Source organism: Branchiostoma belcheri, unplaced genomic scaffold (assembly GCF_001625305.1).
Source record: "Branchiostoma belcheri isolate BF01 breed outbred unplaced genomic scaffold, Haploidv18h27 scaffold6, whole genome shotgun sequence".
NCBI classification, from domain to species: domain Eukaryota; kingdom Metazoa; phylum Chordata; class Leptocardii; order Amphioxiformes; family Branchiostomatidae; genus Branchiostoma; species Branchiostoma belcheri.
This window is the reverse complement of record NW_017804242.1, coordinates 4602223-4615901: the sequence shown is the minus strand read 5'-3', so window position 1 is coordinate 4615901 and position 13679 is coordinate 4602223. Positions and strand designations below refer to the sequence as shown.

General features: G+C 38.9%; 1 protein-coding gene across 1 annotated transcript in view; it reads right to left on the bottom strand.

The window, feature by feature from the left end:
• Positions 1-901: 901 nt before the first annotated feature.
• LOC109482657 (WD repeat-containing protein 31-like) overlaps positions 902-13679 on the bottom strand; it is a 39982-nt gene continuing 27204 nt past the window's right edge. The window contains exons 6-10 of the mRNA XM_019785481.1: positions 7064-7131; positions 3312-3453; positions 2540-2696; positions 1760-1829; positions 902-1434 (exon numbers count right to left, since the gene is read on the bottom strand). Coding sequence (XP_019641040.1) covers positions 1338-1434; positions 1760-1829; positions 2540-2696; positions 3312-3453; positions 7064-7131 — 534 coding nt within the window. The 3' untranslated portion in view covers positions 902-1337. The remainder of the gene's footprint in view (positions 1435-1759; positions 1830-2539; positions 2697-3311; positions 3454-7063; positions 7132-13679) is intronic.

Sequence of the window (13679 nt, the reverse complement as noted above, 5' to 3'; positions counted from 1 at the left end):
AAACATTTCTACATAATAAATTTCCACATCAACATTATACCATAATAACTTACATCTTTTCAAAAAGCATTTTGGCAGTTTGTAACAATCATCACTTTATGAGAAGAAAGAAACATCAGGTGAAACTACATGTATCACAAAGCCTAATGCACAACAAACAGTAATTACACAATGTGATTTCTGCAACACATTCACAGTGAAAAATATACAAACTTTAAGCATTCTTTCTGAAAAGTCAACAGCAATGTGACATTATAAGAAGGTTCCTTGCTTGACAATCAGTGTTTTTTTTATATCTGACGTTTCTGTGACAGTCTCCCACCTTCTTGAAGTTCATAATCATGTACAAATGCTTGTACATTTTCCTTTTATTTGATCTTGTTCATACAAGATTGAATTTTTTTTAAAGCTGTAACGTTTTCAGTTCACTTTTATTTACTTTGTAAACAATTGATCTACAGGATTGTCTGATTTTCAATTTGTACTGCACAAAAAAAATATTTCTTACCATTGGAATGGTTCAGTTTTTATTATTATTTAAACGTAGATCCCTGAATTCAAGTTTCTGTATCTCTACAGTCCTTTATGATATTGTCCTTTAGGCCATCAACTGAAAAATGCTCATGTTTTGCCCCAAAACAGTTGAGGAAAGTCCTTTTCTTCCTAGTTGTTACAGTTTTCCCATCAATCATTGCAGTGGTTTGATTAAAAGTTCAAAATTCAATGTTTAAATTTTAACCCAGCCTTTTGTGTTGACTTCATGGCTCATTTTGTAGCATTTAAGCCTATAATGGGATGCCTAGACCTGTTTTTATTTTTATTTTTTTTCGCCCTGTCGCTTCATATTTTTTCTGAAAAAATCTGAGAACCAACAAATTAAATTGGTGTGGCCTTATGATATTCTTTGGTCCTGTACTGCTGTGCAGAAGATTGAGATTGGCGAGTTCATTGCAACATCATTGTACTGTTACAGTAAGTAAATGGTAATATTTAGGTAAGGCTAGTCCCATAGTATTTTGAGACCATAGTGACAGTGGGTAATGTTAATCCACTGTGTCTAGTGCAGGGTATTGGCGGTGGCCCATCCCTCTCCTTCCATCACTTTTTACCTCCCCAACTGAAGTCAGGAACCATTTTAAACCTGGGTGGAGTGAGGAAAGTCGGGTAAAGTACCCTTGCCTAGGACACAGTGTCTGGCCAGGAATGCCAGGGTTTGAACCCGAGACCTCTCAATCTTGTGTCCACCTAGCAACTCAGCCATTTGAAGCCACCACTAGTGTGTTGTAGGTACGAGTTATATTCAATTTGGTCCTCCATTTTGGAATGTTGTATCGTTCTCAGAACTGGGCTTTCCTGATGAGGTTGACCTTCTGCTCAGGTGTAACGTCGAGGTGAAACAGGTGAACACCTGTATTGAAGCTGGAGCAGCAAAGACTGAAACAACAAAACACAGTACATTATTCAGAACTTATTCTTAAAATATTTGTGTTTGAAAAGTATAATGATTATCATACGTCTGAAAATAATTTCATCAGATACATGTACATGGTAGAACACGGGACATTTACATGTACAAATTCAAGGTTTCTTCTTACCTTGCTTTACAATGTATGTTTCAATCAGAAGCTCTGAGGACATCAAAATGTAAGGTACATGTAGGAAGAATCCCTGGTTGCGTATAAGAAAATCCCAATACACAACCATACAGTAACTCAGACTATTCTATCCTATACAAATAAATTACTATAGTCATACTCACCTGGCATCTTCAAACCCTGCTAGTGAAGTAAGAGGTCCAGAGACAGGGAGGGTCTGGACACAAAGGCAGTCTGAAAAACACATGTACATGTAGTACCACCCCTAGTCAACAGGTGGTTGTTTTGATGCAGTACGAATCTTGCACGCTAGATGGCATTGCTACACTGCAAAATATGAGTCTACCAATAGTACAGGTATTAGTTGTTCTGTCAGTGACCTGATACTCAATGTACTGGTTGAAACTATTTGAGCTCAGCTTGTCATTCAAATTCAGGTAATATGCATTCAATTTTGCGAGTAAAAAATGGTCTAAAATGGACCTTGTGCAACTGTTGCACAAAGTTCATTGTTTCATTACTGCAGTAACATAGCAAATTATTGTGAACTAGACTTATGGAACCTCATATATCAATGAATATATATTCTGGCGAGGTTCTGCAAATCGTATGCTACCAAATTGAATATGCTTGAGGTCCAGAACTTATGTCACTTTTTTGTCCAAGCACAAGAGTCATCTACCACCTATAAACATTATGACCAAACATGAGATATCATGATCCAACCATGCATATGGCATGCAGTACCTAGGAAAGTTGCCAGAGGTCCCAAAATCTGAGCATTTCAAATTTTTCTCACAACCTACCAACACACCAAATAGAAAACCAATCCATCTAGAAATTCTTTAATTGGTGACTATCAAACAGAAAAACACTGCCCAAAATATAACCACCATACATTTTGTACATGTATTTCATGGCATTAATGAGTATGATAGCCTAACCTTGAGTATTCTGGTCCCATATTCTGACTGTACAGTCATGAGAAGCTGTTGCGACCAGCGGCTGACTGAGGACAGCAGGGAGGAAGGCACAGGCTGACGCTGTCTCACGGTGACCTCGGTACTCACACACCGCTTTCACTGCACGCACATCCCATAACTGCAGCACAACGGCAAAATGGATCCATTAACACATTTGTTTATTCAGTTCATTTTTTATGTTTACCGAGGGAAAACATATTGTTTTTGCTATGTTTCCTCCTCCCCTATCTTCTCCAAACACTGACCTCTGACCGCCGGTCAATGACCTGACTTGTTGACGTCTCTCACCATGGTAACTGGTGTTGGGCTACATAATGTTGCAATTTTATTGTAGGAGGGATTTATACTTCTGTCTGACCGTATATATGAATGTATTTGTAATGAGTAAGAATTAACAAAGCAGACCATATTCTCCGTATTGTTTTTGCTCTGTTTCCTCTTCTTCTTCTCCAAACCAATAAGGTCCATGACCTGAACCAGACGTCTGTCACCATGGCAACTAGTGTTGGGTTACATCATGTTGCAATTTTATTGCAGGAGAGATTTAGACTCCTGTCTGACCATATACATGTATTATGAATGTGTTTGTCATGTAAGAACAGATCAGCAGACCACATGTGAAGGTAAACATCTATGAATTTGCTTGAATATATAATACATTTCTAATTATAATCATAAGTCTGTACTTGGGCAAGGCAATGCATGGCTACTCTGGCACCCAGGCCACACTCACCGTGGCTTCACACCCCTGTCCTCCGAAGCCGTTGCTGGTCGTGATGCAGTAGTTCCCATCCCTGCTGACGTCACAGCTGGTCTGGATGTACTGTTTCTGAGGGAAGGTACAGGACACGTACAGACCTCGGGCATCCCACAGTCTAGAACACAAGGTCATAGTCAAAACAGGTCAGAAAGAATGAAGGTGCTATAATATACATGTACACATGCTGTATCTTTTTAGCCTGGCTATATGGGATGCAGCCTTTCTAACTTAATTAGTAACTCTCTTTTGTGCTGCTTCCTTGCCAAAACGACTGGACCAGCTGCATGCACAATAAGTTTATTCTACATGTCTGCAGAATACTTGATCAGAATTCATACACCTGGTTGTCACTGAACAGCTGCCAGGCAGCAGAGGTTGGGGGTGAGCAAAGAAATACTGGATGGAGTGTGTCAAGAGGGACGTGAGAGAGTGTCAGAATGGACCCGCTGGACAGTGTCACTTGGAGTTGTGGTGTGATCAATACTAGCCCACTCAGCTGCCCAGATCCCGTTTGTCAGGGACCTCCGCAGCAGTAAAATCAAACACATCATACTACTCACTGCTTTTGAACACTCATTCTGATTGGCTAAACCTGAATGATGATGTCATATACCATGTATACCGGTTATATGCTGGTGGGCCCTAAACCGCCACTCCGCTTTGGCAGCACGTCTGTTTGAATTCTGTACAATGATTCACATGACGGATAGAATATGTATGCAGCCCAGTGTTTTTTGGCAGGGAAGCAACGAAAAATGCATAGTATTACTATTATATGCTATAAAGCTGGCATTCAGGCAAGAAATTGAATGTAAAACAAGTGCCAATCAGCATGTCTGTTCGAATTCTGAACAATGATTCAAATGACAGATGGAATCCGATATACTTTGCAGCTCACAGTATTTTCTGGCAAGGAAGCAATGAAAAATGCATACTAAAAAGCTCAGGCATCTAGGCTAGACTGTTGTAAAAGTATCAACACTTTCAGATGAACCTATTCAAATAAACACTTTGAAACCTTAAAACATCTTTGAACCACCCGTATCAGTCGGCATGGGTGGCTGGAAGTCTTCTGGGTGAGAGGAGCTTTACATGTCAGTGGGAACTAGGACAGGTTTGTATGTAACAGACAAGACAAACAAGCCGACTGGGCTAATGGTGCAGTGATGTCTTCTGCCTGTAGTACAGCAAACAGGGGAGACATCCTGGGTCTATACAAGTACTCACAGAGGTCATACTCATGTCACGTCTTCCCTAGCCCAAGAGCTATCTACCATCCAAAAGTTGTGTCCCTACCATATCCAGATCACAAGATATCAAAACCAGAATTTTTGCTGCAGTACCAACAAAAGCTGCCAGGGGGTCCAAAATCTTGTCATTTATAGGTCTTACTAAGACCTACCCACCTACCAAGTTTCATAACAATACATAATTAAGCTTCTTGAATTATGTTGTTCACATACAAACGGACAAACCTAGCATGTCCAGATCACAAGATATTAAAACCGGAAGTTCTGCTGCAGTACCAACAAAAGCCGCCAGGGAGTCCAAAATCTAATAACTTCTAGGTCTTATTAAGACCTACCCACCTACCACATTTCATGACAATACATATTAAGCTTCTTGAATTATGCTGTTCACAGACAAACGGACAAACAAACAGACAAAAGCTACTGAAAATATAACCTTCTCGGCAAAGGTAAAAATGATAGAACACACCTGTATACTAAAATATGTGTAGTTCTTATCAAGTTGAATGTACCGTTCCTGGGAATGTTTCATGGTTTTCATTGTATGCTCTGTTTGGTCAACATTGCATTTTGAATTTTGCCCACTGCAGACAATATATTTTATGAAATTTACTTTTTACATATAAGAGATGGGATGTGACAATGTCTGCTGAAGTTTGACATAACACATTACGAGTTTTAAGAGGGCCTGCATGGGGGGTATAGTGATGACGAATTACACAAAATTTTTGCCACCGATTACAAATTACCTCTGGGCTGATTACATCTTGCTTTGCGGTTAATGTACTATTACGAATTACGTTGATTTTTGGGGAGGCTGCCTACAGATTACAAAGACTAAAAAGGCCCGATTACGCCAAAAAAGGGCAAGAAGACCCCCTTTTAACAGCCTCGTTAATTTTTGGCATAGACAACGTTCAGACATTGTTATCATGAATGATACTCTGGCTGAGTACTGCCAATTTACTGACAGTCACCAATGTCCTACATAGACCGCCAGTATAGCTCTGTAGTGGTTTAGGTCAACTGGTCAAGGTCAGAGTGGGGATAACTGGCATTCCCAGACAAGACCTTCAGCTGTCCAGGACCATCTTTAAGACATGGCATGTCTTGTTACAGTGTAACTGATATGTCCTAGGTCAAGGACATTAACCAAGATGTCTTCCTGTTATAAATATTAAAATAATTAATTTTCTGACATCTGTATAAGTTGTACATGTGTATGATTGTGAACAGCTGCAATAACTTGAGACACCATGGATGGATTATTTATGATACCGGTATTTGGTATGTTGGTAGGTATATGTAGCAAAACGATTAGATTTTAGGCCCCCTGGCAGCTTTCTGAGGTACTGCATTGAAACTTCTTATATCCCATGCTTGAACCCTGTTGTACTAAGTCACAATTTTTAGAAGGTATACATGTAGCTTGAATACATAATCTTGCTTGTGCTCAGGAAGAAGTTGTGACTACTACTTACTTGAAGCCCTCTAGCAGCTTGTTTCTGAACTACAGGGGCATTATGAACTGATTAAAAAACAAGAACCCTTATAAAGGCCCAAAGTATAATACTGTGCTGAATTATTACAGTGTCATTTACGATACACATTTGACCAATGTTGTTACAATACAGTTTGCAGCAAAGTCATGTACATGTAGCCACCGACTCTTCACACCCACCAGCGGAATGCCTGTGTGGCTGTGCGTATACTCAGGATTGTAAATATGCTTCGCCCTAAATCCCTTTATTGACAGTTTTGCCAGCGGACACAAGTTACGACCCTGGCTCCCCTGGCAGACTCAGCTGAAGTGCTGATGACTTCCAAGTGTGCGAGATACTGCCACTTGTGAGAAGCATCACTCCAGGTTACCCTGGGAATTCCCAGACTCTGTTGAAGACTCTCATGTGTGAAGTGAATCCATTGCTGGTTTGTAGGCTTGTCCATAAATCAACCCAGCTGTCACACTTTCATCTGTTCTAGACTACATGTACGTACAAAATGTACATTCAACAGTTGGTTTCCATTAATACCAACGTTAACGGTAACAAAAAATCGGATTTCATTCTTTTCGGTGTGTTTTGGGCTCTTGTAAATTGTATTGAACTATATGTACATAATCGAATGGAATACACAAATTATTGTATTAATTGTATGATGTATCTTACTCAGGTATTACACCATGGTTTATATGTATGTTTCAATACCATGCGTGGGATGACTACACAGTACACATTGGCAAGCAGTCTTAACCACATCCTACCACCCAGGGCAATTACCACCGGTCAGAACCCTGGCACCCTACAGTACCTCTGCCTACTCACATTCAATCTTTGTTGCTGAAGACTAGATACAACCATACAAACTCCCCCTAAACCAGTGCTGCCCAAAACAATACTTCCATCCCTTGATAATGACGGTGACATTTGCTGAGACTCCCATTCCCCATACCGATTATTCCCATGGCTCACTTACTTCAGAACTTTATCTTCCCCTGTCTGAACCACTGTCTGTTGTCCTGGCACCCAGCAAATGTCAGTCACCTGTACAAAACAAAAATAAGATAACATTAAAATAAACATACCCTTTTACCAGAAAGCACATTTTAAAGGCATCAAAAAGACTTCCGGGTTCAAATGCCAGCAGTCCATGTTGTGTCCTTGGGAATTTAGCCATTTTATATTTTGTTCACTCCACCTATAGGGCACCTGAGTTCGTTTGGGGGGGGATGGTGGAAGGAGAAGATGGGCTACATGATTGTACATCTTCCAATACAGTGGATTAACTATAATTATTCACTGCTCCTAAAACCTTAAAAAGGCTATGGGACTATACATTGTAGCTATACCTTAAGTTTACTTTTTTAACATCTAAAAACGTCATAGTCTAGAGAGCACACGACATGTCACATTTTCAGCTCTCATGCTAAAAAGGTCAGAGCTATTTGACGCAAATAAACCGACATTGTGATAATGCATGGTGTGGCACTGTCACATCATGCAGCTACATGTACTAGTACACCAAGAGAGACTAAATACTGGACAGACGACCTCTCATTTCTAAAGGTTTCACTCCTTTGATGCCCACTTTGATGTTTGAAAAAAGATAAAAGTTTGCTCATAATAGATTTTGATGGAAACAGATTGCAAAGAGCCAGGAAGGACAAAAGTTGAAAGGTACATTGGAAAAGTTCATGGGAGTTCTGCCAACTTTCTGAACTCCCTTTTGTCATGGAAGAGAAATGTACAGGAGGGGAAATGATGGCTTCTAAAACATGTCAGGATGATCAATGAACTGGCAGCTGGCACACAGTTGTGGGTGAAGTGAAACCTGCGAAAACTCAGTACAAACTAACTTCCGATTATATGGATGACATCCTCTGGGCACCACCAGCTGAAAATAAAGCAACTGTGTGTGAAAAAAAGCTGGTTTCCCCATAAAAAGCTGCCATCATCATGAAATCTATTGGTCAAGAACTGAAAAAATTATTGAACACACCTGTGCACTAAAATATCAAGTTCTCACATTTTTCTCATTTTTTCTTAGTTTGTTCTCACAACATGCATATCTTTCTTGACTTTGAATGTGCTGGCATCTTTAACTTTTCAAGTTCGTGAAGGAAAAACAGTACAGTTGCAAAGTTCTATTTTGGAAATGGACAAAGACTGATGCATGTGCCAATGTCATCAATACATGACTGTACAGTCTAGTCAGTGTGGCCTACCTGGTAATACAAACTTTAGTAACTTATACTTGCAAAGTAGTTTGCTACCCAATATACTACTTTTTTCAGGCTATTCTCAAGGGTCAAAATTAAAATCTTACAGAATGATAAGGCCAAGTTGTGTGTTAAGAATAACACCCACATCCACATAACTTGGACAAGACATCTGGCCTTGCATTTGGACATGTATGAGGGCCTGCAAGAGGGGTAGTGATTACGAATTACACAAAATTTTCACCGCCGATTACAAATTACATTTAAGTTTCAGAGCTGATTACGACTTAACGCTTTGTGGCTAATGTACTATTAGTACATCGATTTTTGGGGAGGCTGCCTACGGATTACAAAGACTAAAAAGGCCTGATTACGCCTTACGAAAAAGGGCATGCAGGCCCTCATGTATCTCACCCACATGTACCCTGTGTTTCCTATCTCGCCCATCGGAAATTAGCGAGGCGCCGCCTCCGTGGCAAATCTTCAACCGCACATCTGGCACGTCTAATTGGCCACTTTTGTAGCCAATCTTTTCACAAAGTAGCAATTCAAGAGCAGAGCCAGGGATTTCACATGGCCCCAATCCAATTAAGCACAATGATTTGTGTGTTCTGAATTTGAGACATGTCTAGTAATACTTTCCAGCAACAGTGTATACAGTCTTTTTCTTTTATCCTTTAAGACATTACTTTGAACAGTTTAATAAACCTTCAAATTGATAGATGACTTTTTTTGTGGTTGTACATGTATGCACTGCTAGTTGACAAACTTCACAAACAAGCATTCCGACATCATAAAAATGTTCGCATATAAATCATCATTCTAATTTTCCAATTGCAATTGTGTCTTCAGATGATGATATTTCAATTTCAAAACACAAAGCAGGCAAAGCAAAACACGTCTGACAGTGCAGTTCAGCTTTCTAACATCAAAATATGCTTCTAAGAGTGTTAGAGTGTTAGAATTACAAAAAATTTTACAAAGAATTTTACAAAGAATTACAAAAAAATGTATATCACTTTAAAGGGGCTTATACACTATTATAATATTTCAGATTTCTTCATAGGAGTTAAAAATCAAGTCTGATTTGAACATGCTGTATTTCTTCCTTGAAAAATGTGAACTTTTCAGTCACTTGACCTTGGCTTTGACCTTTCTCCAGGGAAATACAAGATGGCCGCTCCACATCAAAACCACCTGTACCCCAGGGTAATGACTAATTAGTCTTGCAGGATATTAATAGTCACTTGACACTAACGACCTGACATTGACCTGGATAGTCTTTAGTGGTTCCAGAACTCCATAGCCATGACTGGAGGTTATGTGATAAGGGCAGAAACACCCAGATAGGATAACAAAAAGTAAACTGGCAATAATTATTATACTCCAACATGATGCATGAAACAATGTTGAGTTTGGTGCAGGCAACTAAAGTTGTCCTGTATGGTGTTTTTAGGCCTGAATGTCTACATTTTTCATGATATTATTAATAACATCTTTATCAGCACTGATGATACTGAATACATTATATTCATTGGTTTTATTTTTGCAGTTGTCATGCAGACAAAATTATGACACCATGAATATTCATACAGTGTACAAAATGTATGTGTTTGTACTTGTACAACAGTACTACAAAATTGTTTCAACCATACTTCAACCACCCCAAAAATAACCTTCTTTTCCCTCATACTGTAAAATACACCACAGTACCAGATACTTATGATTTACAGTACATAATACGACAGGAAATTCTCCAGTTGCACCTGTATATTGGCATCAATTACAGAGAAGAACAGAAAGGCTTAGATGTTGACCTGAAAATGTTTTGCAGGTTTGACCTACTGAACTGCCCATTGGCCATGGTCAAGTGTAGGCAGGCACACATCTGCCTGATTTCACTCCTCATTTTCCCTTAGGGCCTGTATATATTCATCCAGTGACAGTCAAACAATGGTGAGGCCTAGGAAAAAAATGCTGTGTTTCCTTTTTTAGTCCTGAAAAAATTAGGGTCAGTAGGTAGGGATTTTCTTTTTCTTTTTTAGACTTCAGTGATATCTATATAGGGTCCAACTTATGCAATACAGTTAAACAAAGTAAAACTTGCATGAGGACACTTTTATTTTCAATGTCAATGTTAGTAAACCAAGTGCACAACGTTTTATCTCTCGGGTGTCAAATCATGGAGCTAGAAAAAATGAGCAGCTCAAAAAATTTATGTCTCTTGCAGGGGTCCACCCCCACCAAAGTCTAGGGATCAGGGATAGCAGGTTTTTCTAGGGTCGGTCAGGAAACACATTTTTTTTCCTAGGCCTGAGATTGTGTAAAATCAATGCCAATGCAAAATATCTTTACATATATACAATTTGTACCTTTTGTGGTTAGATTGGATATAAAAACTTTGCAGCATTACACTTGGAATTGAAAGGAATTCAAGTACCAAAGTCAAAGACTAAGTCAAAATGAAGACACATTTTACAGTTAACCTAGAACTGAGTACATGTATACTAACATCTTGTTGTCTCACTATATATAAAGGAAGCAAAGTATCGCATCTTCCTTCCATCTACATTTTAATTAATGAAAATGAGTCATCTACATTTTGTACAGTGTACAAAAACCTTGAAACATTCCTCTTCAGTCTTCTGAAAGGCCAAGGCAACTTTTCGCCAGACGGGACGTTTGTTTTTGTACCTAAACTATGTGCAGATTAATGACAGGAATAACAAACTTTACACAAACTCAAAACAAATGTAACCTTTCAACTCAAGGTGCTTATTCACCAGGTAGACATATCCCCCCACTACATCTCCATTACAAGAAATGCCCTGCAAAAAGACTACAAGGCCTCACCAATTTGATTTACTGGTTCTCAGAATTTTTTCAGAAAAAAATGAAGGGGCAGGGCAAAATAGAAAATAAATAAAAACAGGCCAAGGCATCCTATGATAGCCCCAATGCTATGATAGGAGCCATGAAGTCAACATACCAGGTTGGTTTGTCATTCAAACAATAAACTTCAAAATTCTAATCAAACCACTGCATTGATAGATAGAAAAACTGTAACAACTCTGAAGAGAAGGGACTTCTTTCAACTGTTGGGGCCGAAATATGAGCATTTTATAGGAGTTGATTAAGAGCTTGACATGCTTTTTTTTTTTTGCAATTCAGAAAAAAATGAAGCAGCAAATCCCATCTTTCTTGGTTGCCATAGTTACCAAATGCTTCATCATGATTTGATATATAGAAGTGGACAGAAACGAATTTCAGACTTGAGGATAAGGGACAAGGCTGGGCCACCTGAACACTGTATAATTATTATTCTTGATTTTTTCATGGTACTATTATGTTCGTGGTTTTCACAGTCACTTCTGTACCATGCACTCAAATCATTTGTCTTTGGCCCCCTCCAAGCACCACCCTGAAGATTAAAAGTCCCCTGAACATGTCCAGTTTTCTTCAGCCGGTGAAACTTTGCTACCGTGAAGACAACGTGAATTACAGTATTAGATACTGGTTTTCTGGGTGACTTTCTACAGCTGGTTATGGTTAGTTAATAGGGCATGACATGTCCACAGATCCTGGGGTGGTAACAAGACAGTACAGGAAAGGCTTTTTGAAGGGTGATAATTTTATGAACTTTGAAAGCATCGAAAGAAATTTAAGGCCCAGATCAGGAGATAAGAAAAATTAAATATGAAAGCTACTCAGGCTGTATGTTATCTACCATGAAAATGGACAGCATTCAAGAAAAGGGTACTCACGTATACCCCAGTCTCTTTTTTTATATATAATAGGAGAGTTATGCTAATGATATCGTAGCTTTTAGCGGGAAGACATCTAGCAATAGTCAACACTAGAAACATCAACTTGGAGAGGATTTAAATATACAATGTCATGTAGGTACAGCCTAGATGGGAAGGATCAAAACAAATTGATGAGTGCCCATCCTTTACAGTCAAGGCCCAGTCTGGAAACGATTTACCCTGTGGAACAATCCATCATATTCTGCATTTCGGGGTCCGCACTGGTAAGAAAATTTTCTCCTAACAACAGATCATTTGGTTATCAAATACCTAAGGACATTATATATCTAAACTGTTTTTTTGTGTGTCAATGAGAGAAACCTTTACAGTATAAGAATGCTATTTAAAGAGTAAAGAAGTATTATTAGTCGTCCCTCTGATGGTTAATGGACTGTTCCATCATTCAGCCTGTCTGGAGGAGGCATAGTTTTCAGTCCACCACAGTTGTGGCAGGCGGATCCCACGCCAGGCTTCCAGGAGAAAGTTTCAGGAAACAAGGCTTGGGGAAACCAGCAGAAAAGGTTGCCATCGCCCAAAGGCACAGGAAAGGACAGAGACATCTACACCAACAGTCTGGCAAGGAAAAGGTTAGTCCTTCACTGAATTGTTTAAAAAAAAAAGCGAGAGAAAAATGCCCTAGCTCCCATCTGACAGAAATATAATGCAAAAGCTGGTCTAAAGAATGTGTCACACAAACGTGATTATATTGCATTTCCCTTAATGTAAAAAAAGTTTGACTGTTAACTTTCTTCTTCTTTGTAAATTTCAAATGAGAAGAAACATCCTTCTTCAATATGGAAACATTCATTCTCCACCCAGATTGTGGTCGGTACCATCTGAAAAAAGTCTGATGTATTTGTTATCACTAGTACCACTTTCTTTTATGTCCTGTGTGATCATTTACACGACTAGTATTTGCATTCTTATCACAGGTTCTAACTAAGGTCAGACTCAGACAAGTCACAAGATAGCGCAAGCTTTAGAGAAGGGGTCAGTCCTGAGCTTAGCAATTATCCACCCACCATCATTTACTGTCCGTAAGTCAGGCATACTTGATTTTATCAGTGACTCTGATCCTCTACTGACCTGAAATCTGACCGGGGAATGCTGATGCATGGTAGACATTATTTTTTTGAGCAGGATGATTCTTGACAGATATTATGTATATGACTGTGATAAACCTATAAGTATATCTCGTGGTACTGTATTATAGTTTTGCAAGGCTAGATTCTCAATCTGTGACAAGACAAAGATATTATCAGAGTTACTGTATATGTATTTACTTGTGGAGTGATTTTATTTTGTGGTATATGAGGTAAAAGGCACAAACTTCACTGGGTCAGTCTACTGAGGAAGTCCAGAGTGACTGGTCAAAAGCTCTAGGTGAGAGAAAAAGTTTTAACCCTAAACATGTAACTACCAAGAACACAGATGAACTTTCATGATAGTATGAGATAAAAGGAGGTTTTTGCTTTCTGTACAGTTATCTATAGAAAATACTTGAAAACACATTTTCAGTGCATCATGAGGGCACCAAGAAAACTGCAAAAATAAAACAAATGCAAAC